Source organism: Macaca nemestrina, chromosome 1, assembly GCF_043159975.1.
Source record: "Macaca nemestrina isolate mMacNem1 chromosome 1, mMacNem.hap1, whole genome shotgun sequence".
Lineage (NCBI taxonomy): Eukaryota > Metazoa > Chordata > Mammalia > Primates > Cercopithecidae > Macaca > Macaca nemestrina.
This window is the reverse complement of record NC_092125.1, coordinates 58,960,904-58,988,153: the sequence shown is the minus strand read 5'-3', so window position 1 is coordinate 58,988,153 and position 27,250 is coordinate 58,960,904. Positions and strand designations below refer to the sequence as shown.

The 27,250-nt window shown below is 53.2% G+C and overlaps 1 protein-coding gene and 1 long non-coding RNA gene across 5 annotated transcripts; one reads left to right on the top strand and one right to left on the bottom strand.

The window, feature by feature from the left end:
- Positions 1-30: 30 nt before the first annotated feature.
- Positions 31-24,953, bottom strand: INAVA (innate immunity activator). Of its 4 annotated transcripts, none has more exons than XM_011746548.3 (10): positions 24,400-24,953; positions 17,688-17,836; positions 16,582-16,706; positions 15,962-16,078; positions 15,024-15,246; positions 8,067-8,120; positions 7,033-7,243; positions 6,579-6,752; positions 3,623-4,310; positions 31-2,225 (listed from the first exon to the last, which is right to left on the bottom strand). In XM_011746548.3, the coding sequence occupies exons 1-10, from the start codon at positions 24,678-24,680 to the stop codon at positions 2,133-2,135; spliced, it is 2,115 nt and encodes a 704-aa protein (XP_011744850.3). In that variant the 5' UTR covers positions 24,681-24,953; the 3' UTR covers positions 31-2,132. The 4 variants fall into 4 exon arrangements, with proteins under 4 accessions (XP_011744850.3, XP_011744855.2, XP_011744852.2 ...); XM_011746553.3 differs by lacking the exon at positions 24,400-24,953 and adding an exon at positions 21,028-21,291 and having other exon boundaries at positions 17,688-17,751; XM_011746550.3 differs by lacking the exon at positions 24,400-24,953 and adding an exon at positions 21,028-21,290.
- LOC139358138 (uncharacterized) lies at positions 695-2,869 on the top strand. Its single transcript, XR_011612586.1, has 3 exons — positions 695-828; positions 2,165-2,251; positions 2,744-2,869. It is a non-coding gene; the product is annotated as an uncharacterized lncRNA (long non-coding RNA).
- Positions 24,954-27,250: the final 2,297 nt, after the last annotated feature.

Genomic DNA, 27,250 nt, shown 5'->3' with positions numbered 1-27,250 from the left:
TAATAATAATAATAATACCTCAGCCCCAGCTCAGCCAATCACAAAAAACAGACTTTATTGAAGTATTTAGTACTAAACCCCACACAATTCCAGCTCTGTAGCTGAGGACACAGCCACTTGGCAATGGCACCAGGTGTTATACAGGACCAATAAGTTAATGTAAAGGACGCTTAGGTGTGGAAGGCCAGTGCTCAGCCATCTCCTGGTTCAGACTAAGGCGCTCTGGGCTCCAGTTAGGACACTGAGAGACCAGGGAAACCAACATGCCCTGGGGAAGGGGGCTTAGAGACAAACCAGAAAAGCACAGCATCCAAGCAGGGTATTCACACATGAGGGGCAGAGTAGGCCCAAAAGGTGGGGGTTGCTGATGCAGTAAGAGCACAGTGAGAGAAATGCCAGGTGCATCCCTTCAGCCTCCTGCGTCCTCCCACAGGTTCCTTTGATGGGCCATCCTGGGTCTTCCCTTGGCACCCTTGTGCAATCAGCTACACCGTTTTCTTTCCAGTAGGAAGAACTGTGCCTCTTTTAGGTCAGACACCAGAGGTTGAACCTTCCGCTATACTCACAGTCTGTTCCAGTCCAGGTAACATAGGAGCAGAGTTCTGCACAGGTAAAGCCAGAACTTAGCTCTCCCTACCTCTCCTAGCCTCAACTCAGTTGCTTTCTCATTGAAGCAGGTCCCCTGACCTGGAAGCAAAGAAGGCCCTAGGATGAGAACCCAGGGATGGCTGGGTGGTCTTAGCACATGCAGCTTCCACCCAGCCACTGCAGCTGGGACAAATAATGAATGCCCTCAAAGAAAATTCAGCATCTCATCAGTCCTTGGGAGTAAGTATGTCCATGTTGGTATAAATAAGCACCTTCTCAGAGCAGAAGCGTAGCTGGTGGGGGCAGTAAGAACTGTGACTCCCTCCCCCAACCAGAACATGCCACAAAAGTGGTGCCTTTCCAAAACCACTTGTAAAGTATTGGTTTTTGGGACTACGATGAAAAAATGTTAGAAGGGCCGGGTGCGATGGCTCATGCCCGTAATCTCAGCACTTTGAGAGGCCAAGGCGGGCAGATCACTTGAGATCAGGAGTTTGAGACCAGCCTGACCAACATGATGAAACCCCATCTCTACTAAAAATACAAAAATTAGCCAGGCATGGTGGCGCTTGCCTGTAATCCCAGCTACTCAGAAGGCTGAGGCAGGAGACTCGCTTGAACCCAGGAGATGGGGGTTGTAGTGAGCCAAAATCTTGCCACTGCATTTCAGTCTGGGTGACAGAGTAAGACTTCATCTCAAAAACAAACAAAATGTTAGAAGGAGCAATGGGGCTGCAAGCCCTTGAGATGCCCAGAGGTGGTTGTCAAAAGGTGACCACTAAGCACCAGCATGGACCAGTTCCCCGCCGGACTCCCTGAGGCTATAAACCATGATGCCACTGACTCAAAGCTCAGAGGTCTAGGAGCCCACAGGGCATAGACAGGGTATAGTGACTGGGTCCCTAAAGAGGATTTATGGGGTCAGGAAAATAGGAAAGTCTAGCAAGACAATACACCACCAGGATATACTGACCTTTGACCTACCACTTGGTGTGTGCATCACAGAGCACATTAGAAAAGGGGAAAGGATTCTCCCCCATCCCAGGCTGGGGTACTCAGAGACCTGGGAAATGGGGGAGAACCATGTGCATGACTCTCATGTACCATGTATGTGCCATGTCCATCCTCCAGCAATAGTGGGACAGGAGGGCCAGGGGCAGTTCCCCAGGGAAGTTCTTAGAACCAGAGCACAGAGCATTGGAGAACTCCCAAGGTGGCCCACTCTGCTTCACTCATCCCCTGCCACTTGTCTTGCATAAGGAGATAGAGGCTGTCAGTCAGACAGGCAAGGCCTTAAGTCCAGTAGGCTAAACTCTGGGGGATAAAGCATAATCATATCACAGGGGTCTTGAGGACAATCCACATATATAAATCCTTAGGTCAGGGCTTCTGAAAAAAGTCATGTAAAAAAAAAACATTAAAGGTCTCAGCTCCAGGTCATCGGCCTGCGATGGGGATGGGGGAGCTGAAAGAGGCACTCAGGGGTGGGGGGTCGAGACCCCAGCACCTCTATGAAACAGTCTTTTCCAGCATGGGGCGAAGAGTTACACCTGGCTGATGATCTCTCCTTTCTCAGGTACAAAGACTTGCACAGGGGCCCCATCAGGCGATCTCCGCAGCACACACACTGTGGGCACCTGCCAGGGTCAGGAAGAAAGGAGAGGTGGGTAAATGAACCAGACCGAAAAGCGGGGACTGCAGGCGCAGTTACACCATCCTTATCCCTTAGGGACACTGACCAGCAGAAGCAGCAGCAGCAGCAGGCCCTGGCACTCAGCCCTTTCCTCCCAGGAGGCTCTCTGTCCTTCAGGGACCCCCTTTACACATTTTCCTCCAGTCCTTTGGGGTGTGACAGGCGCCCTGACCTCCTCCTCCCCCACTTTTCCTGGGCTCACTTCTCATCACCCTCCCTGTCTGGCAGGTTGGGATGGGCTGGGTCTATCCAGCCAAGGACAGGCCCAAGCGCGCAGGAAGGGAAAAGCACGTCAGCTGGAGGGCGCGGCCTGGGACTGAGGCCAGGGTGCTGCCAGGCCCAGGATGCCAGCTGCAGTCCAAAGAACCGTGGGTGGGGGAGGAACACGCAGCTGGGCCTGCTGGGAACCTGGGGTCTCAAAGAAGCAGCTTGTTGGTAACTTCTGGAGCACATCCCCTGCAGAGCCCTCCGTACCAGGGAGAAAGAAGAAAGAAAGGATTCCTGTGTGTGGCTCCCCACTTCGAGAATGAAGAAATAGGGGCCAAGAAAACCAAGGCTGCCACCCTACCCAGTATCAGGGTGCTCTATCCTATATACTACCCTCCAGCCTGCTCCCTGGCCTCTGCGGCCCCAGATGATAATATCACATATCTAGTGCTTACCATGCATTGCTGTAATCATTCAGCCTCTTGGCAGCCCTATGAGACAGGTACTCTACCACTACCATTTCACAGGGGAGGAGACACTAGGTCCAAAGGGGTTAAGTCATTTGCCCAGTCATACAGCTCGTAAGTGGCAGAACTGGGATTTGAACCTGGTTGTCTAGCTTGAGGGTCGGTGCTCTTAACTCTGATGCCACCCTTCTTCTCGGCTTGGTGGGGAGGAGGAGTGTCAGGGAGGATGCTGATGCCCAGAAAATCACAGGTTCTGGCTTCTGCAACACACTTCCTACTCTCCCTTTGTCCTATACCTTCAAATGGAAGTTTGAGGGGCTGATTTGGACTGGACCTTTGATTATGAAGAGGCTTATCTGCTTTGTGGATCATCATTTAGGGAGGGAAAAAGTCTCAGCTGTCTTCGGGGATCATCTCCACCAGTGTATACGCTTCTGAGCTAGACATGGCAGGCAAAATTAGGAGGTGCCCCAGGGATGCCAAGAGTGCCTTCCAAAGCCAAGAGGAAATGTTTTTTTGGCCTGTTCTTCCTAGCTGGGGTTTGATTACCCGGCCACTAGGTTGCTGCTTTGATGCCTCTCTACCCTTGGACATGCTAGAATTATAGCCCCTCCCCAGCAAGACAGCCCTCCTGCCTGGCCCCGGGGTCCCTCCAGAGCAGCCGTACCTGTGCCCGGGGTCCCAGGGCTCGCCCGAAGCCCTCTCTTCCGAGGGGCAGGCTCCTGACCCGGAAAGCTCCTTGGCGGTCCAGTGAGTGGGGGCGGGTGCTCCGGAGGCGTGCACGCTCGTGCCACCACTTGAGCTCCTCGGACACGGCGGCCTTACTGAGCCCCCGGCCTGCCGGGCTGTCCTTCAGGGAGGGCGTCCGCACAATGCGGCTGCGGGAGGGCACCAGCCGCTGGTAGCGCAGGGGAGTGCCCTCCTCCTCGTAGGCGGGGCCCGGGGCTGGGCGGCACAGCTCCCACTCGCCAGGCGGCAGGGGGCTCTCAGCCGCCACCACCACGTACCGCCCCGCCGGGAAATAGCCAGGTGGCAGCAGTAGCTTGGGGTGGTGGGCGACCAGCTCTCTGCTGCCGGCTGGGCCCCAGGCCCCGCGGTGACGATGGGTCTTGGGAGGGGAGAGAGGCTGCAGAAAGGAGATGTCGGGGCTGCTGCTGCCCGGTGAGGTGGGGTGGGAGATGCTGGAGATGTCAGAGCCACTGTCTTCTGAGCAGGAGTGGCAGGAGGCGTGGGGCAGCGGGGGCTTGGTCGCGGGAAAGCAGGACTCTGGCACTGTCACCGTGTAGTGAGTGGGGCGGCGGCGGGGAAAGGCGCTGCGACCTCGGCCCTCAGGACCCGCCCGGAAGGAATCCACCCTGAAGAGGGAAAGAGAGGCATTCTGAGTGTGGGGGTCAGAAACTCTACGCTGGGGTTGGGATAGGAGGTGGGGTTAAACCAGGTGAGTCCTGCTCTACCTCAAGACCCAAGCATGGCCCTCCTGCAAGGGTCTTAGGTCAAACCTCCCAAAGCAAACCATCAAACCCTCTGCTGGGCTGTGTGGGTGCAACGAATTCCCTCACTGTGTGCAGATGTGTACCTGCTGCATTCACAAGCTTGTGGCTCATGTAAAGTGTGCTACATCAAGTAGCACATTAAGTACTCTTTTAAAAGTACTACATTAAGTACTTTCAGCTGAGGTACACTGTGTCCAGTGGCAGATCATCCACAGCATCTATTCGGTAGGCACTGCCAGGTACCTGACTTGAACGCGTAAAAGCTGTCATGTGGTACCCAGAGCAGTTACATGCAGCCCAGGACCGGCAGGGGCTGAAATCCAGCCTTCGCTTCACTCTGCTAATGCACCCAGGTATGGGGCTCTGTCCCCCTTTTTCCTAATTTGCACAAAGGCATGGTTTGTAAAATGGCCCTGGTAGCATGTAAAATATAAAATCTATTGCTGTGTGGTGGCGGATGCCTGTAATCCTAGCTACTCAGGAAGTTGAGGCAGGAGAATCACTTGAACCCAAGAGGCGGAGGTTGCAGTGAGCCAAGATTGCGCCACTGTACTCCAGCCTGGATGAAGGAGCAAGACTCCACCTCAAAAAAAAAAAAATTAGGCCGGGCGCGGTGGCTCAAGCCTGTAATCCCAGCACTTTGGGAGGCCGAGACGGGCGGATCACGAGGTCAGGAGATCGAGACCATCCTGGCTAACACAATGAAACCCCGTCTCCACTAAAAATACAAAAAAATTAGCCGGGCGTGGTGGCGGCGCCTGTAGTCCCAGCTACTCGGGAGGCTGAGGCAGGAGAATGGCGGGAACCCGGGAGGCGGAGCTTGCAGTGAGCCGAGATCGCGCCACTGCACTCGAGCCTGGGCGACAGAGCGAGACTCCGCCTCAAAAAAAAAAAAAAAAAAAAAAAATTAAAAACTAAATAAAATCCATTGCTTTACTTGAGAGCAGTTGTCCCAAGCTGCCCCCAGTTCAGTGCTGCCTGACCAGCAAATTTAAGCTGACGGAGAATTCAGCAATGCTTTCATTGGTGCCCCAGTCCCCCCATGGTATGGCCAATACTGCCTGTCAACACTTAACCACTTAAACTATTACCAAGTAGCAGATGACTTAGAAAGTAACATACAATCAATTCTCATTATTTGCAGATTCAGTATTTGTAATTTTCCTAGTTGCTAAACTTTATTTTTAATCCCCAAAGCAATATACACAGTGCTTTCATGGTCATTCTTGGACACTGCAGAAGAGTGACAAATTTGAGTCTCTTTAAGTTTCAGTTGAGGTTAAACGAGGCCATGTTCTGCCCTCATGTTTCAGTTCTCATGCTGTAAGCACACATGTGTTCTCATGCTGTAAGCACACACTTACAAAAAGTGTCCTTTTTGTGGCATATTTATGTAGTGTGTGTGTTTTTGCTTTGATTGGTGATTCTGCTATTTAAAATGGCCCCAGATACAGTGCTGAAGTGCTATCTACTGTTCCTCCCTGAGGCATACTGGGAAAAGGCTATGGTGTGCCTTATGGAGAAACTATGTGTGCTAGGTAAGGTTCATCCGGGTATGAGTTAGAGTGCCATTGGCCATGAGTTAATGGATCAACAACCCATATTAAGTAAGGTGTCCTTAAGCAGAAACTCACATAACACAAGGTTATATATTAATCAGTTGATGCAAAATGTGACCAAAGGCTCACAGGAACCTAACCCTATATTTCCCCAGGGGAAATACAGTATTTGCTAATTCAGGATTTGCGTCAATTTTTCTTTATAGAACATAGCTACCACAAATAATGAGAATCAACTGTGTGTCAACTGAAAAAGTGAATTGCCTATTGTCAGTGACCAATAATTACTAGCACGAGGAAACATGGCAAGGGTAGAAAATTTGAATCAAGTTATGCAAAAAGACAAAACTAGAGTCTTTGGAAGAAAACAACTTGCTTCATGGATGGCCTTTGGCTTTGCGGGTGGCAGTGTAGTCTCTGTCAAGAGATGCCCCAAGAAGAGATCCTAAGAGAAGCCAAGGCACTAGCCATGTGTCACCCAGGGTTGTCCCACCTGTATCCTGGGAGCTCCCACCCTCCAACGATAAGCTCTGAGTGGGTCCCCCATCTCTCTGGGGAAGCTGTCTCTTACCTCAGAGACTGCGACTGGCCCCTCCTCCCCTGCATCTCGGGGGTGGCTGGGGCACTGGTGCGGCCCTGCCACTGGACAGGAACACCACGGATGGGAACCATGTGGTAGGAGGCAGGCTCCAGAAGCCACAGGCTAGAGGCACTGGGCCCATCCTGTGGTGTGGTGGCTGGGCTGCTGCAAAAGGATTAGAGACAGGTCAGTGGCAGGAATGCCTCCATTCAGGAGCTCAAGAGGTGCAGAAGAATGGGGATGCAGTGGAAGGGGCTCCCAAAGTTAGTGGGGCAAACTGCCAGCACCCTTGGGGAACTACCAAGGCTCATGCTTCCATCCCACTGCTGCAGGAGCTCTCTCCTCCACCTTTCCACTCTTCCATCCACTCAGCCTATGGCCGTCCCCAGCACAGCTCCCACCAACTCCCAGCCCTCCCCTTCTCCCTTCCCTCCCCGATCCTGACCTGGATTTGCTCCAGGGCTCAGAAGATTTCCTGGGCTTCTCATAGGGGTGGTCCAGGCTGGTCTCCTTCCAGGGGCTGTTCTGGACTGGAGCCCGTTCCGGGCCCCCAGGCTCAGGTTCTGTTGGCTGCAGACCCTCGAGGGTTTGGGGTGGGAGAGGCCGAGAAGGTGGGGCTGGGGACTCTGGAGGAGGTTTTGGCACTTGGGATTCCTCTGCAGGAGTAAAAGTAACCTGGTAAGGCCAGAGGCTGGGGGAACCGGCCCAACAAGAACCTACACAAACCATAGCCCATGCCTCCCTCTCCCTCCCATGCTGGCTTGTGCGGCTGTTCCAGGCCATGGCTCCAGCCCTAGATGCTCAAACATGTTTTCTTCTTTGGGACTTACTCCTTCCCACACAGCACTATTTTATGTCTTCCTGCTTCAAGAAGACTCCTGGGTTGTCTCTCTTGGGCTTACAGTGCTCCACTTTCTAACCTTTGTTCCTGGTACCATGTCTGCAGTTATCTTTTGTTTACCTATTTTTCTTGTTCCTGCCATGCCCATATGGCCTATTTCCTTATTGGCTTGGGCACTCCCCTGGGCAGGACTGTAACAGCTTCTCGATCCACCTTGACCCTGGCATCCTCATGGTTTGTACACAGGGTTCTTAATCTATAGACTTGTGTTTCCTCCCCCAGTGCTCCCTTCCTTTCAAAACTGGCAATGATTGTGGGCAGATTGCTCTTTGGCTCTGACTGGTGCATCTTGAAATCAAATCCCAGGGTGAAGGAGGGACATCTGGGGTTGATCAGTTCTCTTGGAGTTCACCTTTCCTTTCCCTGTAAAAATAATGAGCTTCCAGAATGGGAGATCAGCACATTCCCCATCTTCAACTGAGCATGTGCAAGGGCACATGGAAATCGACATGAGGTCCAAGCGGAAATCCTAAGCCTGGCACCCTAGCCTTCACTCCCACTTCAGAAAACTACCCAAACCCCATGGTCTTGCAATAGGAGTCCAGCCTTGACAATAGGCCCCCAAACATCCTTCTCACCTTCCTCCAGGAGGAGCCCATCTGACAGGGAGCTGTCATCAGAGGCACTGAGCTCTGGGAAAGACAAAGGGGAGAGAAGAGAAGGAAGTGAAGAAATGAACAAACAGATATGAGTAACCAGCAGTGCTGAGCAGCTCAGGCCTGATCACTCCCCCAGGACAGCATCCGTTATGAGGAAATACCCACTGTATGCTAAATACACATTGGGAGTGAATTTTTTTTTTTTTTTCTGAGACAGGGTCTTACCCTGTTGACCAGGCTGGAGTACAGTAGTGTGATCATGGCTCACTGCAGCCTTGACCTCCCAGGCTCAAGAGATCCTCCTACCTCAGCCTCACAAGTAGCTGAGAACACAGGGGTATGCCAGCACATCCAGCTAAATTATTTTATTTTTTGTAGAGAAGAGGTATAGCTGTCTTGCCCAGGCTGGTCTTGAACTCCTAGGCTCAAGGGATCATCCTGCCTTGGCCTCCCAAAGTGCTGGGATTATAGGCATGAGCCACTGCACCTGGCCTGGCTGTAAACTTATTACACAGAAGTAGAAAAAAATAGAAGGCAGAGGCTAGGAGACAAGAAATGTGATTTTAATCCTGACTCTGATATTAGCTCTGCAACTTTGAATAAACGATTTCAATGCTCTAGACCTCAGTTTCCCCACCTGTCAAAAAAAAGAAAAAAGGTGTCCTCTGGCAGGGCTTCTTGGCAGTGGAAAGGAAAGACAGAGTCATTTTAGAAGCCCTTGGGATAAAAAGAATTTCATGGCCAGGCGTGGTGGTTCATGCCTGTAATCCCAGCATTTTAGGCGGCCAAGGCAGTGGATGGCTTAAGCCCAGGAGTTCAAGACCCGCCTGGGCAAGATGGTGAAATCTGGTCTCTACAAGAAATATGAGAATTAGCTAGGCATGATGGTGAGTGCCTGTAGTCCCAGCTACTCGGGAAGGTGAGATGGGAAGATCACTTGAGGCTGGGAGGTTGAAGCTGCAGTGAGCCGTGATCACACCACCACACTCCAGCCTGGGAAACAGAGTGAGACCCTGTCTCAAATTTTAAAAAGGGAATTTCACTCTAATTTGTGTATAATCATCTCACATCACAAATACAATTCAAAGATCCCAATGTGAGACCTGCTGCATTACTAACAAGAGCAACGCAAGATAGGAATTTGAATTTAAGATAAAGTCTGGCCAGCTGGCCCCATGGAAGGTTCTTCAGTTGGTGATCTGGCAAGTCACCTGAAGGTAATGTAGTGTGACTTTTCTGCATGGTATAGCAGCACTTGTTACCTAGGAAATCAGAGGGAACTCATTTTTGCTATTGCCCTTGAACAAACTTAAGCCTTCAGATTTTTTTTTTGTTTTTTTTTTTTGAGATGGAGTCTTATTCTGTCACCTAGGCTGGAGTGCAGTGGCGTGATCTTGACTCACTGCAACCTCTGCCTCCCAGGATCAGGCGATTCTCCTGCCTCAGCCTCCCGAGTAGCTGGGATTTTAGGCACCCACCACTATGGCTAGCTAATTTTTGTATTTTTAGTAGAGACAGGGTTTTACCAGGTTGGCCAGGCTGGTCTTGAACTCCTGACCTCAGGTGATCCACCCGCCTCAACCTCCCAAAGTGCTGGGATTACAGGCGTGAGCTACCACACCCGGTCAAGTCTTCAGATCTTAAGAATAAGCCTAAAGTGACCTGGATGGAACTAACGAAACTTTTGCAACTGTGTTTGAGAATGAAGATGAGGAAAAAGTAATAATTGCTAATGTTTCTACTGTGCCAATACATTTCTAAATACAGCACTTTATATATATTAATTCAGGTAATTCTCATAACAACCACGTAAGGTAGATGTTATCATCTGCAAGTGACAGTTGAGGAAACCACGTCTCAGAGGAGTTGAGTAACGTGGTTTAGGTTGTACATTCAACAAAGCTGGTTGAGTCAGAATTCACACCCAGACAGTCTGACTGGAGTCTGCTCTTAACCACAACCCTTTATGGGCTCTCCCCTATGAGCTTGCATCTCAAATGCATGAGCATTACACAGGAAGTTTAAAGAAAAGTAAAAAGTTCCAATCATCTTGAAATCCCTTACAACAGGGGTTAGCAAACTATGGCCCAGGGGCCAAATCCAGTTCAATGGCTGCTTTTATAAATAAAGGTTTGTTGGAACACTGCTATGAATTTGTTTATGTAATGTCTGGCTGTTTTAGCACTGAAGTAGCAGAGTTGAACAATTGTGATAAAGACCAAACAGCCCACAAAGCCTAAAATATGTGCTATCTGGTTCTTTGTGGAAAAGTTTGTTAACCTTTGCTCCACAACTTTTTTTTTTCTTTTTTTTTTTTTTTTTGAGACAGAGTCTCACGCTGTTGCCCAGGCTGGAGTGCAGTGGCGCGATCTCGGCTCACTGCAAGCTCCGCCTCCTGGGTTCACGCCATTCTCCTGCCTCAGCCTCCTGAGTAGCTGGGACTACAGGCGCCCGCCACCGCGCCCGGCTAATTTTTTGTATTTTTAGTAGAGACGGGGTTTCACTGTGGTCTCGATCTCCTGACCTTGTGATCCGCCCACCTCGGCCTCCCAAAGTGCTGGGATTACAGGCTTGAGCCACCGCGCCCGGCCTTTTTTTTCTTTAAAGATGGGGTGTTATGATGTTGCCTAGGCTGGAATGCAGTGGCCCAATCACAGCTCATTGCAACCTTGACCTCCTGAGCTCAATCAGTCTCCCACCTCAGACTCCTGAGTAGCTGGGACTACACGTGTCCACAATCATGCCTATCCAATTTTTAAATTTTAATTATCTGTAGAGACAGGGTCTCCCTATATGGTCCAGGCAGGTCTCACACTCTTGGGCTCAAGAGATCCTCCTGCTTGGCCTCCCGAAGTGCTGAGATTACAGGCTTGAGCCACCATGACCAGCCTGCTCCACAATTTAATGAAAAAAATCTTTATCCAGAGCAGGTGTTAGATTTGCAGGACACATGGTGCCAGAAGCTGGGCCTGACTCCTGAGTAGACAGCCAGCCTATGCTTTGCTTGGCTCACAAGTAGCCTTTGCTTTAGGGTTCAATTAAAGAGACACCCTCCTACTGAATTCTGGTCTCTTGCCTTTGATCTTTTATAAAAACCTTAGGAATAAAGGTTTTTATTGGGCCAGGCACACTTGTAATCCCAGCTACTCCAGAGGCTGAGGCAGGAGGATTGCTTAAGACCAGGAGTTTGAGACCAGCCTGGGCAATAAAGCAAGATCCCATCTCTAAAATAGTTTTTGTTTTGTTTTGTTTTAATTTGCTGGGTGTGGTGGCACATGACTGTAGTCCCAGCTCCTAGAGGCTGAAGAAGGAGGATCACTTGAGCCCAGGAGTTCAAGGCTGCAGTGAAGTATGATCACACCACTGCACTCCAGCCTGAACAACAGAACAAGACCCTATCTCTCAAACGATTTTAAAAAAAGATTCAGGTTTCTGAGAGCTGCTCACTATCTCACCCACTGTCCCAACCTCTGCCCCGCAGCAGCATCACAGGACACCCCAGGCGGAGGGGTAGCAGTGGAGATCATACTCACAAATGCTGAGCCTCCTCCAAGGCTGTGCTGTCCAACACAGTTGCCACTAGCCGCATGTGGCTATTTTCATTAAAACTAAATAAAGTCAGTTCCTCAGTCACACTAGGCAGAGTTCAAATGCTCCATAGCCACATGCAGCGAATGGCTACTGTATTGGACAGCACAGATACGGAACACTTCCATCATCTCAGAAATGCTATGAGAAGCCAGGTGCAGTGGCTCACACCTATAATCCCACCACTTGGGAGGCCGAGGCGGGAGAATCCCTTGAGGTCAGGAGGTCGAGACTAGCTTGGACAATTTGGCGAAATCCCATCTCTACTAAAAATACAAAAATTAGCTGGGCGTGGTGGTGGCGCACATCTGCAGTCCCAGCTTCTCAGGAGGCTGAGGCAAGAGAATCTCTTGAACCCAGGAGGTAGAGCTTGCAGTGAGCTGAGATGGCTCCACCGCACTCCAGCCTGGGTGACAGAGCGAGACTCCGTCTCAAAAAAAAAAAGAAAAAAAAAAAGAAATGCTATGAGGGTATTGCTAATGGCTGGTGTTGTTGATCAACAAATGCATCCAGAGCGCTTATTACACTGCACAGGTGGGTGCCAGGTGGCCCTCATGGGCTTCACCCTAGTAAATGAGCTCAACACCTGACTGCTCCCTGCCACTGCAGAGTATGGCTGATGACTCTCACTTAGCACAGTTACTTTCCCAACCTGAATTACCCTTATATGGAGCCCAAAGGGGCAGGGTGGTTTTTTGTTTGGGTTTTTGGTTTGTTTGCTTTTTTCACCCCCCCCCTTTTTTTTGAGACAGAGTTTCGCTCTTGTCGCCCAGGCTGGAGTGCAATGGTGCAATCTCAGCTCACCACAACCTCCGCCTCCTGGGTTCAAGTGATTCTCCGGCCTCAGCCTCCCGAGTAGCTGGGATTACAGGCATGCGCCACCATGCCTGGCTAATTTTGTATTATTAGTAGAGATGGGGTTTCTCCATGTTGGCCAGACTGGTCTCGAACTCCCGACCTCAAGTGATCCACCCACCTCGGCCTCCCAAAGTGCTGGGATTACAGGTGTGAGCCATTGTACCTGGCCTCCTTGTTTTTTTTTTGAGACGAAGTCTCACTCTGTCGCCAGGCTGGAGTGCAGTGGCACGATCTCGGCTCACTGCAATCTCTACCTCCCAAGTTCAAGCGATTCTCCTGGCTCAGCCTCCTGAGTAGCTGGGACTACAGACATGCGCCACCATGCCCGGCTAATTTTTGTATTTTTAGTAGAGATGGGGTTTTAGTATGTTGGCCAGGCTGGTCTTGAACTCCTAACCTCATGATCCGCCCACCTCGGCCTCCAAAAGTGTTGGGATTGCAGGCATGAGCCACCGTGCCCGGCCTTCCCTTTTTAATTCAAAACACCTCAGCTACTAATAATTCTGCTTTACTTCCTCCTTTCTAGAAGGGCGGATGGGCAGAGGAGCCACAAAACAGAAATTACTTGTCTAGAGCTGATCCATTCTGTGCTCTCATGACAGGACTTTAGATCCCAGGGCCTGAAGTTGGCGAGTGGGGTCTTGATTCCTGATGCGGGAAAGTCAGCAGCTACACCAGCTGTCTCCTCTCCACAGCTCTGTCTTCACCTGGACTGAATGCTCCAAGTTTTCAGAATCTCATCCTCCTGCCTTCCACAGAGCCCCAGGCCAGTCCTGGCCTGCTCCTGACTCCCAACAAGAAGCATTATGGGTCACAATGGCAGCATCACGGTGACACTCCCTTGCCACCCATCATGGGCAGAAGCTCCCAGCAATGGCAGCACCGGTGGGTAGGGGAGGCTGCTGAGCAGTGTGAGGTTGGAGCGGGGAGCAGGAGGCCCTGCAACCAACTGGCATGTTTCACCACTCTGACCTCTGCCTGCAAGCACAGAGCAAGCTGGCCCTTAGGGGCTTCCATGCCCAAATCAGCAGCTACCTTTCAAGGCTGCTGGGATCCCTGCTGAGAGTGGAGTAAGGATGTAGAATTTGTCTTTCATTAGAGCCTCAGAGACTGGGAGTGTTGTTCTGCGGCCAAGCCAGAACCACTGGAACCAGACGGAGGTCTGGCCATTTTCCCTGGGTCAGCCCCACTGTCTTCTGACTTTACTGGGTTAACTGTCACATGGAGGCACCTCCTCTTTATCACCTACTCTTGGCTGCGGGAGGTGACCTGGGTGGTGTCTGGTCACGCACTTTCTACCCTAAATTAGAGGCCATGGATGGGAGCAGGGACTTCTGAGACCTGTGCTGAGATAACCCCCTGCCTGAGGCATGGGCCACGGCACAGGGACTAGCAAGGGCCTTCCAGCTTCCCCATGACTGCTCCCAGGCTGAGGAGTACTCTTGGCAAAAAGCCAACACGATGTGCAGGGATGGGAGCCTGAGAATGTGAGTGAAGGCCGAGACCTCTGAATCCAATTCTATTGCAGGGCCACTGCCTCATTCCCTCCTGGTTCCCTCTGAGGCAGCCAGGGAGGTCTGGGCCCCATGTGAGATACTGGGGGGCAGAGCTGAGTCATGGGCCCACTGCGGTGGGGCTTGGAATGGAGAGCTGCAAGTCCTGACCTGATAGGCTGGTCCTGGGTCAGGACAAAGGAAAACAGTCACACTTAAGGGCTCAGAACCCCCTGTTGGAAGCTAACATGGGCTGGACACACTGATGTGATGTGGCAGGCCCTGGGCAACAACAACTCACTAGGTGCCCCCACAGCCACCAGTCTCTGGGCCAAGGAGCTCAGGGATTGAACTACAGACACAAGGAGGGCAGAGAACAGACATGGAAGGATCCCACCCTTGACCAGGGTGGCTGTAGATACTTAAGGGGCTGTGGGGCATGGCACCAGTGCTGCTGGATTTCAACCTGAACATCTTCTAAGTAGCTGTGGACCCCTGAAACAATTCAGCGATCAGTAACACAAAGCAATGGTCAATCTCTTTGCTGCCTAACTCAGGCCAGGGGACTACACATCAACTCAGAGCCTCGGGCTCACGTGAGCTTCACACTACCCTGACCCAGAGAAGCCATCACCCTGTGGGCCTGGAGGGCAGTGGGACCGGCCTGGGCTACCCAGTTGAATGCAACTTGGATTCAGCTCAGGGTCAGCTGAGAAGTATCTCTGTGTAGGAAGTTTCTTGAAGGGAGTGCATTTTGAGGAGGGTACGGAAGGAGACAGTAGGGTGTTTTCCAAGTAGACCGAGGAGAGGACCTCACAGGATACGGAAGGCTTGCTGGAATTGCAGAGAATCAGGATGGGGTGGAGCTGAACCCAAGAATCAGCTTTACCCAGCTGGAGCCGAACGCAAAGGCAGTGGCACGGGGCTGTGCGCCCACCATCCCTCAAAAGCTCGTTTAAGGAGCATGGCCCAAGGGCCCTCGGGGCTGCTGGCTCACCTCGGCCCAGGGGGAGGGCAGCAGCCGGAGGTGGTTCACTGTTGCGCCTCCGCTCGACCAGGCAGCGCTGGAGCTCCTGCAACTTCTTCTCCTCCTGCAGCATGGAGTGCTTCCGCTGCCGCCGAGCCTGCCTGCTGAGATTCTCCTCCAGGCACAGCCGACGGGCTGCCTCTGTGATCTGCAGCTGCAGGGCCAGCTGGCGCTCCAGGCTGCTTAGGGGGTCCTGAGAGGGGGGCAGGAGTGAGGCTAGAGAGAGGCAGGGAGATTGGGGGCCCAGAGGGTAGAGAGCGGCCCTGACACAGTGCTCTAGGTCCCAGTCCTAAGCCCTGAAGACAGAAGAGAGGCAGACAGCAGCACCAATGGACGGACGTGGGGCAGAGGGTGGAGGGGTGGGAGGAGCTGAAAAGCAAACTTGTCAGCCTGAAAAGCTGGCAGGGGCACCCACCCACCAATCTGCCTGCTGAACCGGGCAGGGTGGGAACCCAAGTGGGACACTTTCCCTCCTGACCCCAAAGGGTGGGGCAGGCTGGTCCGTGGGAAACTGATGCCATTGATGCCATGGGGAAAGGGCACCCAGGGCCTGACTGCCCCCACCTCCTCCTGAGAAAGGAGGACAGCCGTAGGGGCCAGAGTAACCTGTCTGAGCAGGCTATTGCCCGCTGGGTTAGTGGCTGGCGCTCTTAACTGATCTTCTGCCCACTGGGGCCAAACCCAGTGTCCTCCCTTGAGCTCCCAGCTTGCAGTTCCATGGTGGTGCCCCTTCTCCACGGCCATTTGGGCTACATATTCATGGTGCCCCTTGCCAACATGCAGCCAAGCACCCTCATTGGGTGTGAAGGGGTGGAAGGGAACCTGCCAGGGTACTGGGCTGAGGTGTGGCGTCTCAGTGATCAGCTTTGGGGGTCGAGGGGTACTGGCAGCTTCCTGAGGTTCCTCACCTCTCTGTGCAAGGCCCAGTCGTCCAGTTTGTAAGCTGCTCCGATCCTGCGGCGAACCTTGGGGGCCTTTTCCCCTGGTTTGAGGGGATACTCCGCTGGCAAGGTGCCCGTCAGCTCCTAGGGAGGAAGCAGAGTCAAGCCAGGCCCACTGCCCAGCCTTGGCCACTGGCCCCTGCAATGCAAGTACCTGCCTTCCACAGAGGCCCTGTTGGGACCACCTTCCACCCTCCTCCCCACATCCCATCCTCCACGCTGTCTCTCCCGTCTTCAGACCCACTCTGCACCCCTCCCCTTTCCCTTCAGACCTCCTTCTGATCACTTCCTCCAGAGCTACACCGACCCAGGTTACAGCACTCAAATGCACTTATGTCTACGCAGTCCCTCTGCAGCCCCTGATGAGCTTTGTTCTCTGTGCCTGAGCCCCCGCCTGGGTCTGACTCTTCTCCATCCAGCACAAGGTCAAACACTGGTTCATGGGGACTCTGGACCCCAGCCCCCAGCCTGATGTCTAGAATTCCCTCAAGAATGGGGCTCCCTCTCCCCAGCTCCCGCATCCCCAAACATGGCTCCACAGCCCCTCAGATGAACGCCATGCTTGTGTGTGCTGGCTGGGGCCTCACCGCCTCCCGCAGGCAGAGTCTCCTCAGCTCCTCCAGGCAGGCCTCCAGCCTCGCCTCCAGGGCCCTCTGCTGCTTGTGCACTGCGTGGGCCAGCTCCTTCATTGGGGAGACTGGGCTGTCAGGGCCTGCAGGGGTGGGGGACACATGCTCAGGGAGGCTGAAGGCGGAAGCCTCCTCCGTTACTTGTTGACCACCCCTAGGGGAGCACACATGCACACGCACACACATCTCATGCCTGCCCACAAATTGCAGGCTGCCTGCTGTGGCCTGTGTCACAGCCGCAAAACACCACGACTCTTGGCTGCACAAATGTTACAGCTCAGAAGGGAGGGTCGTCCTACCAGGTGATCTACAGTGGGGACAGTGCAAGGGAGGGAGTTCTGCCCATGCAGTCCTCCCCCCACTCCTCCTCCCTTCTCCTTCCTCTTTTCCTTCTTCTTCCTCTCTTTCTCTCTCTCCCTCTCCCCACTACCCCTCTCTCTTGCACACACACAAAAGTCTCTTATTTCTTGTCCTCTGTCAAAACTAGGCCAGACTAGGCCCACAGGTCTGGCCAAACAGAGAGGCAAGACCTTCACATTGGCCAGATGATATATATTTTTTTGAGATGGAGTCTTGCCCTGTCGCCCAGGCTGGAGTGCAATGCTGTGATCTCGGCTCACTGCAACCTCCGCCTCCCGGGTTCAAGCGATTCTCCTGCCTCAGCCTCCCAAGTAGCTGGGACTATGTGGTAGCCAGGATGGTCTCGATCTCCTGACCTTGTGATCCACCCACCTTGGCCTCCCAAAGTGCTGGGATTACAGGCATGAGCCACTGTGCCTGGCTGAGATTTTTCAGCTTCTCAACTGGGGCGAAAGCTGAACACTGCAGATCCCTCTTCCAGATAGAACCAAAACTCCAAGCCAGTTTTCTCCAGGGAGGAAAACTCCACATGTCCCTGAGGCTCCAGCCCTTCCAGAACCTCCCCCTCCTCCCAGCAGAGGCCTCTCCCTCCCCTTCCTCTCAGCCCTTGGGAGTCTCAGCTGGGCCAGCCCTAGCGCCTGGGGACTCAGGACTCAGGAGTCAGGGCCGGGGACCAGGGCGGGGGGATTTCCCTGAACACTCACCAGACTGCAGGATGATGCCGCTGTCGGTGTCACTGACCTCATCCTTACTCTCCATGGTGGATTTCTGGAAGGAGAAGGCACAGAGCAGGGAGGGGGGATACCGTGACCAGCCTGGGCCAGGATGTGTAGGTAGCCTGGAGTTTCCCCAGCTTTAAAGAGAAAAGAGAACAATAACAAAAAAGCTAGATATGAACCATCTTGGTTACAAAAAGCTTAATGGATGCTTAAGAGCAGGGGAGTGGGAGGGCTGTGCTTCAGGAACCATCTAGGGTGGGAGATTCTGGCACTGGGGGTGCTGCCCGAGAGAAGGGGCTGTGGGCCTCACCAGCAAACCCTGTTCTCAGTGGACACTCAGGGGCCCAGCCTAGCTCCCCTCTGGGCCAAAGTCCTTTAGGCCTAAGGAGGTTGACAACTGTGGTAGCCACAAGAGCCACTCGACTGGGGAGAAAGGCAAGAAGGAAAAGAGCAGAGACAGGATAAAAAGGAAGGGGACAAAGAAATGGGATGGGATGACAAAGAAAGGAGGAAGGGGGCCCCGCATGGTGGCTCACACCTGTAATCCCAGCATTTCTGGAGACCAAAGCAGAAGGATTGCTTGAGGCCAGGAGTTCAAGACCAGCCTGGACAACTTAGACCCCATCTCTCCAAAAATGAAAATTAGCTGGGCATGGTGGTGTGCACCTGTAGTCCCAGCTACTCAGGAGACTGAGGCGGGAGGATTGCCTGAGCCTGGAGAAGTCAAGGCTGCAGTGAGCCGTGTTCGCGCCATTGCACTCCAGCCTGGACAACAGAGACCCTGTCTCCAAAAAATAAGAAAGGAGGAAGGGGAAGACGTCTTTATGGGACACAGCTATCCTCAACCCAGGAACCCAGGAGGTGTGAGGCATGTCCTACTGCCCCAGTGGCTGAGGGCACTTCAAGAAGTGGGCAGGCACATGGCCAAGGCCCTGGTCTGGGGCCTCCAAAGCCCAGGACGCCTGCTCTCTGAATTGGCGCCCTGGACTCTGAATTTCACATCTGCAGACATGTGCGGCCACTGTATGCCACAGAGCTGTCCCAAAGCCCTCAAACAACTTTCAAGCCATCAATTGCTCCTAGGAGACCCTTGAAGGGGAATCAGCCTGGATCCCCTACACCCCACAACCCAGGGCTGTGTCTGTCAGGGTTGTCAAGACTTGACACGTCGGGGGCGAGCAGTGGCTAGAGCAGAAGCTGCACAAGGACAGAAAGGAGATCACCTGCTCCTCTGCCTGCTTCGGGGTGGAGAACACTTGGGTGGTACAGGTGCCATCCCATTGTGTCGGCTCAGCTAGGGAGCAGTCACCCAGATAACACCTGTGCCCGCCCCCTCTCCCTCCTCACCAACCCACACCCCTGGTTGGGGTCCCAGCTGGCCAGGGCCTGGCAGCTGCTGGCTGCGGCAGGGGTGGGAGGGGTAGGCGGAGCCCGTGCAGGCGGTCCGGTCTGGAAAGAGAGCCCAGCCACCTCCTCACTGAGTCAGCCCATTGAGCAAGAGTCCAAAAGTCCTTCCGAGTTTCTGTCTGGAGCCTATCCTGCCTCCTCAGAGCGCGGGGCCGCAGGGTGGGGGAGGTGAGCTCCACCCCTCCGCAGGCAGCCAACAGGACAGAAAACTCAGCCGGAAAGCTGGTAACAAAGCGAGGCCAACAGGGAGAGGGGACTGCTGTCAACCAGGTCCCTGTGATACGTCTCCACCCATCAAAATGATAAGAGCAGGACGATCAAGAACTTTTATAGACCTACATAAACAACACAGCAGCCACAGGCAGCAACAATCAAACACAAAGCCCTAAAAGCAGCATGTACCTTGCACTTTGGAATTTCAATTATTCAAGGAAGTCTAGAGAATGCATGAGAGAATTATTTTTTTTAAGTTTATGGGAGGCCTTTGCAAACAGGCCAAAGTTCTGAAAGACTGGCCATATATTCTGGGACCCCACCCAGCAGGGTACTTAGGATGACTATTAGCTCTGCACTGTCCGTCTGTCCCAAACTCTCTCACTCGTAGAGATAAGAACAGGACAGAGGAGCAGGCAGCTCACCCCCACCCCTTCCCACTCGCCCTCGCCATCCTCCCACCTTCCCCAGAAGCCAAGGGCAGGATGCAGCCAGAGCTAGGAAGCAAGGTGGTCTCAGCTAGCACACTGAGTGTGTCTGTTTTGGACAAAGGAGGAAGTAATGTGGGAGGGGAAGCCATTAATTAGTCACGCTTGCTAATTAATTATTAACCACTAAGTAGTTGCCTTGGAAAGTTGGGCCAACTCAGGCCCTGCTTCTCAGGGGCTCTGAGACTGTTGCAGAGGAGTGGGGACTTACAGGGACAGAGGCGTACCTTAGCACACCTCCTGTCTCCGCCAGCTGCCCCTTCTCCCAGCTGGGCCCAGCCTCTCACTGCCAGCGTCAAAGAGGAGGCACTGATCTTGCCGGTGGCCCCAGGCTGATGCTGGGTGCTCTCTGGGATGACTTGCCGCCCCAAGTAGAGCAAAGGGAATAGTGTCAGAAGCCCATAGCCCGGTTGTGGAATCAAGGCTTGGTTCTGCTGGGTCTGCGCTACCTTGGGAAAGTCACCAGGCCTCCCTGGGCTTCCTTTCCTCCTGTGCACAATAAAGACTGCACAGCGTCTAAGGCCTTTCCAGGTCCCCGGTCTGAATCTCGACCTCTTGGTCAATGTCAGGCCAAGAAGGAAACCGCACAGCCATGTAGCAGACCCCCACATCTGCCTCTGCCGAGGCCGCCCTCCACAGCTGTAGGGAACCTGCCCCAGAGTCCGCAGGTGAGAGCGAGGGCACCACCCCCACCCAGGAGGCTATGAGTCTTAAGTGTCTAAGGCATTGCTTTTAGGTAAAGGCAGTTCAGGTAACATCCCACCCCCTCCCCAACACAGGGATCCCTCCTGGGCCTCTTCAAGCCCCAGTACTGGGCCCTAAAAAGCAGCCATCCGGCTGAACAATGTCCCCAGAAAAAGGCAGAGGCCAGAAGGGGCCCAGAGGGAGAGAGGGAGGGAAACTCCAGAGCACCTTCCCTCAGGCTGGGCCATGGGGGATCCTCCTCTATCCCAAGTATGTCCCCCAAAGCCAGGTCTTGGGCCGGCCTGTCCCAGCTCACCTCTGCTTGCCCTCCCTCTGGTGGAAACTAAGGCCTGGGCAACCACAGGAACAGGCTCCTGTCCAAGCCCACCAACACCCCTCTGTCATCCCTACACCCCAGACATAGGCTGGCGGGGGTGGGGGTTGGAGGGCTGATGGCCACTGCTTGGGCTCCTGCACTCCCAGGCCAGCCTGCTGTCAGTCCCAAAGACCCATTCCACCTACCCCGCCCTCACCTGCTTCTGGGCTTTTGTCCAGGAGTTTGAGAAACAGCCCCTGCTTCCAGTCAGGGGGCGCAGGGCCCTTGCATGTCACCTCAGGGTCTCCCAAGCCACAGGCCTGTGCTCTCTCTCCAGCAGACGGGGCTGCTGGCCATCCGTCTCGGCTCACCTGCCTGCCTTGCCGTCCCTCCCAGGCTGCCGGGCCAGGGGAACCAGGTTACTTGTTATGACTTGAGTCAGAGGGGAGGAGCAGGTGAGCAAGTCCTTCCCTGAACTAATCCCGTGCAACTGGTGCCGGCAGGCAGCTCCTGGGCCTCTGCACTTCCGGGGGGCAGGAGGGTAGCAGGGAAAAAGGGGCTCCCATGGAGGAATCCCCGAAGAAGGCAACAACAAGGGTCGTGTCTTCATGGCCTCAAGAGACCCTAGTACAACGTTCTGAGCTGTGAGGTACCTGCGTGCTCTCCTGTCCTGACCCTGGCTCTCTCTGCCTTCCTTTGACCTCAGTTTCTCTTTCTAGAAATCGAGGCCTGTTAAGCCCCCCAGAAGCAGGGTGAGATGTTCACTGTCCACTGAGAAAACAAGTAGGACATTTACAAACTGACAGGGATGGGTCATTGCTCTTCCCCATATACCGAAATGGAGACCAAGGCCTGGGTTTTATCTCTACCGGGTGAGGATTTTAAAACCTCAGGCGAGGCAGCTGGAATTCCAATATGTAGAAGTTCTAGAATCCTAGAGAGGGAGATCAGGCTGTTCTTTTTATCCCAGACATTTTCCCCCAGGGGTATCAAGGCCATCACTTCTCTGTTTATTATTACATCCATCCCCCGGCAACGCATGTTCATGGGGCACTGACAGGCACTGACCTGAGCCCAAGTCCTGTTCCCTACTCCACAGGAGGTCCACTGTGACCCTAGACCCTAAGCCCACTCCCCAAATGCAAGGAACCAGAGACCAAAATGGAACTTATTTCCTACAGAAAAATAAGCCTCAAGGTCTCCCTTGAGGAGAGACCTCCCGACCCCCAAGCAAATGGGAAACTGGAATCTAGCCTGTTTCACAGAGGGAAGCAGAACTAAGGCTGACTGTTGCCTGTCCCTAGCAGGCTGCACCCCTCAAGTCTTCATCTTACCACCTCCCTTTCCCCCCACTCTCTGATCTTCCCACCATTCCCCTCACCCAGATTCCAGTGCCTCAGTATTTGTCTGGATTGCCTCCCCTCCCGCAGACCCTAAAGAGCCCTGTCCCCCATTCCCCACTCCCCACCCCCGAGTGCAGAGAAGACAGAGGAAGTTTGCTTTCACCAGGCATCTCCTGTGGAGCAGAACTCATGGGACTGGAGTCCGCCAGCATCCCCCACAGCTCCGGTACACACACCCAGCACACCTTCACATTCCTGTACACACCCTTTTTCCAAACAATGCTAGCCCCAGAGTGCTGCGGGCTGACCACCTCATTTTCTGCCCAGGCTGAGGCTGAGGGGCCCTAACAGGGGACAGTTCCTCCTCCCCCTACCCCATGGGGAGCTTGTTCTCTGGGTCTCCCAAAGAGCCTGCAGTCCTGCCCTTCCCCAGTCCTCCATGACACACAGTCCCTCCCCATAGAGGCTTGGCACTTTCTTACAAAGTCAAACAGAGAGGGGTTAACTCTGGGCATAAGCGGCCCTTCCTCCACGTTGCCCACCCCCAGCTCCAGGTGGGGGTTGGTGGAAGTTTCTAGAATTGGCTCACGGTTCACATTTCTTAATGCATAGAATAAAATTAAGAAGATCACTAAAAAAGTCAATTGTATGACATAAAGTTCTAAAAATAAAAAAACATAGCAATATATATGCTTCTTTATTAACATTAAGCAGGGTCTAGCAGTGGGTAATTTCATACAAGGGCTGAGTGTAAACAATATTTCAAGACAGCTGTGACTGCAATGTGATATGAAACTGTGAAATCTATTAATGGCAAAGTCACAGGTACTGCCAATGCTACCGTGATTTGTTGTCTTCACAACTAAAGGTGATGTTAAAATCTGTTAAAGATTGGTGAAAAACAATATCTTTTTTTTCCTCACCTAGTTTACAAACCCTCTGAATTCTATCTACAGATGCCTAATGCCAATGAACCCAGTTAAGAATCCCTGCCCTCAGGTAATCCACCATCTCTGACTTCAGGGGAGGTTAGTACAGATGCTCAATCTGTTTGCATTGATCCTTTGGAATTCTCAAAAACGCCTTGCTCCCCCAAATTCACACTCAATATTTCCCAACCCTGCAGAATCTGAGGTTTGGAAGGGAGCTGGCAAACCAAACCTCCTGCCAAGAATCCCAGGGAGCCATCCTTGGAGGTCTCTGATAGCCATGTCATTCAATTCAAAATACTAATGGGGGAGGTGGGCACTCCAGAGGCCAGCTGGGAATCTGAAACAGCTCCCCACTCCAGCCAGGCTGGGGAGTCAGGGGACTGATGCCCCAGCCTCAAACCCTAGAGCACCATCCAGACCACCAGTTGGTGAGGAAGTGGTATTTCCTTGCAAAACATTATAGTAGTTGGAATCTGATCTTTGCAGACAAGAGCTCTTCCCCAGGGAAGGGAAACTGGACCTCTTTAGTGTTTTCATTTCCTAAGGAAAAGTCCCGAATCAGAAAACTCTTCCCCAGCGCTGTAGCCACCCACTCTCCATTTTTTTTAAAAAAAGTTCCTTCTTCTAGCGTCTTCTGATAACACCAGATTGGAAGTTCTTTAAAGCAAGGGCCTGATCCTACCATCTTCACATCCCCAACAGCCCCCAGCAAAGCAGTCTCAGGCACTGCTAAAAATCTTACTTCATGAATTAAGGAATCAATGGCCAGCGCTAGAGCCAACAGTGAAAAAAGGAAGAAGTGAAATAGCCCGGGACCCTCCAGGCAGGAGGGGTGGGAGATGGTTCCTTCACTGTTTTCTTACTTGCATCTGCTCCCTGCTCACTAGGAAAGGTGTTCGCCTCCACTAAGCAAAGGTGGAGTGGGGAACTCCAAGCCAGCCTGGAATGCGCCCTGAAATGAGACCTCTAGGCTTTCTCTAAAAAGCCCCTTTGTCCTGTCCAGCCTGCTCCCCTCCCCCACCGCGCCCTCCACATCCAGGCTGGCCCGAGACTTTGCTCCTTTTGTTTGGCTGCTTTCTGGCTTCCCGGAACCTGGCCAGGAAGATCCACAGGCACGAAGAAGGTCGACGGAGAAAGGTTGAGGGGCTGGGAGTGTGCATTTTTGCTAGGAACTCAGAATTCCTGCCCCCTTGATACATAACCCCATTCCCTGTAGGCACCCTCCCTCCGCTAAGGCTGAAGACCATGGGTTCAGGGGCCCGATCCCCCGCTCCAGTTCACCCGCGCTGGGTGCCCCAAAGTTTTCCCGCTTACCTGTCCCATGGAGCTCTGGCGCCGCCCGCCTGCCCCTGCGCCCTCCGCTCCAGCCTCGCAGCTTCAGGACCTGTTTGTCCAGGCCATCTTCCCTCCCCGCGAGCCTCCCCGCGGCCTGCCCTCCCCGGAGGTATTTCATTTAACTTCGGCATTTGCAGCATCCCAAATGTTAAAGATCCCAAGACATCTGTCCCCTGGGGCATACCAAGGCCCAGATGAAAGAGGGGAAGACGCAAGAAGGGACTGGAGAGTCCAATCCAAGAGTCGGGACGGGGCCGCATGCGGGAGTGACGAGGTACCCGCAGGGGTGCGCGAGCTGCGGGAGCAGCCGCTCGAGGAGCAAGGCTGTCCCCTTTGCCCCGCTTTCGGACGCCCGCGCGGCGGGACACCCCCGGCGCCGCCAGTTTCCGCAGCCCAGGCGGGACCAGGCTTCTCTCTTGGTCCCAGTGCCGCCTTTCATTCGCGCGCTCTGGCCTGGCTGGGGCCAGTTTTCATTCCTGGAGACCCCCGAGTGGAAGAATGAAAGGAGCCTGCGGAAGGGCGCTCCTCCGACCCTGTCCTCCCCACAGGCGCCCTCCCCCTCGCTGTGCCGCGCTGCGGGCGGCGGAGCCCGGGTGTGTGGGTCGCGCGGGGATGGCCGCTCCTCCCTGGCCCCGGCCCCGGCCCACTCCCACTCCTCCCGCCGGGGCCGCTGGCTGAACTCGGGCTGGCTCTGAAGGGAAGGAGCACCCTCTCGGCGAGCGCCTCCTGCTGCCCGCTGCGAGCTGCTGTGTCCCCGTTCATCCATTCATTCACTTCCCAGTTTTCACTTGTTACCAAACATTTATTGAGCACCTACTAGTGCCCAGCCCGATGGATCAAAGCTCAAGCCCTATTCACTGGAGGAGTATCCAATCTAGACGAGTGATGAAGCAGCACAGTATCTGAAGTAAGGGCTGGGACCCCGGGCAAGGAGAGGGGAGGCTGACCCAGGCTGAGCCTTGGCAAAGCTTGGCCAGAGGAAGCAATAACAGAAGATAATAGGGGGCTTGAAACAGCAGTGACAGGTGTACAAAAGCACAGCAGCAAGGGAGCACAGCGGGTTCCAGGAGCTGCAGGGAGGTTAGGGTTTGGGATAAGGAAGGAGTAAAGGGAGAGAATATGGAAGAGAGACGAAGCTAATTCGTCAGTCAGGGGCTCATCCAGAAGCAGGGCAGCAAGGCGCAGAGGCTCACACCTATAATCCCAGCACTTTGGGAGGCCCAGGCCAGAGGATTGCTTGAGGTCAGGAGTTGGAGATCAGCCTGGGCAACATCGTGAAAACCCGTCTCTACCAGAAAATAAAGAAATTGGCCAGGAGTGGTGGCACACACCTGCAGTCCCAGTTACTTGGGAGGCTGAGGTAGGAAGATCACTTGAGCAGGGAGGCGGAGGTTGCAGTGAGTCAATATCCCGAAACTGCAATCTGGCCTGGGAGACAGGGAAAGACCCTGTCTAAAAAAAAAAAAAAAAAAAAAAAGAAACTCACAATGAACGACCAGGCGCGGTGGCTCACACTTGTAATCCCAGCACTTTGGGAGGCCAAGGCGGACAGATCACCTGAGGTCAGGAGTTCAAGAATGGCATGGGCAACATGGTGAAACCCTGTCTCTACTAAAAATACAAAAAAAAATTAGCCAGGCACAGTGCCGGGCGTCTGTAGTCCCAGCTACTCAGGAGGCTGAGGCACGAGAATTGCTTGAACCCATGCGTCAGAGGTTGCAGTGAGCTGAGATCACTCCATTGCACTCCAGCCTGGGTGACAGAGTGAGACTCTGTCTCAACTAAACACACACACACAACAAACAAACAAACAAAAGTAAGGCGGCTCCATGTGGTTGTCCAGGTTGTGCACCATACTAAGAGGGAAGGTTCGCCATTCTCCACCCACCTCGCCCTGTGTTTGGTCAGAGTTGTATCTGCCTAGAGAGGGCGGCTTTTTCTAATTTGTACAAAGGCAATATATGAGCTAAGATGACTAAGAGCCTTGTGGGCTAGGTGAGGATTTAAGATTTTTATACTGAAGTTGAAGAGAAGCTACTTGAATTAATCAGTGTTCTCCGAGAAACAGAACCAGTAAGATGTGTATGTATAGATAGGTAAATAGACAGCTATATCGAGAGAGAGAGAATGCAAGAGAGAGATTGATTGATTTTTAAGGAACTGGTTCATTGGATTGTGAAAGCTGGCACGTCCAGAATCTGCAGGGTAGACTCTCAGGCTGGAGACCCAGGGAAGAGCTGGAGTTCAAGTTTGAAGGCAACCTGCTGGCAGGATTCATTCTTGCTCCAGAGAGATCAGACTTTGTTCCAACCAGGCCTTCCACAGATTGGAGGGTAATCTGCTTTACTCGAAGTCTATTAATTTCAATGTTAATCTCATCTAAAAACACACACAAAAAAACAAAACAACAAAACACCTTCTAGAAACATCTGAAAAAAAGTTTAACCAAATATCTGGGCACTGGGCCTAGCCAAGTTGACATGTAAAATTAACCATCACACTGCTGAAAAATGTTGACCCAGGAGATGAACTGGGCAGACTGACCTTTAGAAAATGAATGGCCTGTGAGTGGTTGGAGTGGGGAGAAAGCATGGGCAGGCAGGAGTGCAGAGTGCAGGTGAGGGCGATGGCGCCTAGACTCCCGTTGTGGCAGTGGGGTGAAAGTGGGTCAAAGGCGGAGGGAAGAGGTCAAGGGCCTGAGAAGTAGGCATCATGGAGGCACAAACCAGAGTCCTCACTGGAAACTGACTGCTCAGCCCATGGAGGGGGATGAAGGAGGTGCGATTTGGAAGAGGCCGCTAAGCCCCCATCAGCTCTCTCTCCTTCCCAG

Coding starts and splice junctions, on each gene's coding strand:
- INAVA (XM_011746548.3), bottom strand. CDS start 24,680: ATGCGGCCCCGTCCCGACTCTTGGATTGGACTCTCCAGTCCCTTCTTG. Junction 16,079..16,581: donor GACTCTGCCTGCGGGAGGCG/GTGAGGCCCCAG, acceptor CTTCCTCCCTAG/GAGCTGACGGGCACCTTGCC. Junction 4,311..6,578: donor GGCCAGTCGCAGTCTCTGAG/GTAAGAGACAGC, acceptor TTCCCTCTTCAG/GGTGGATTCCTTCCGGGCGG.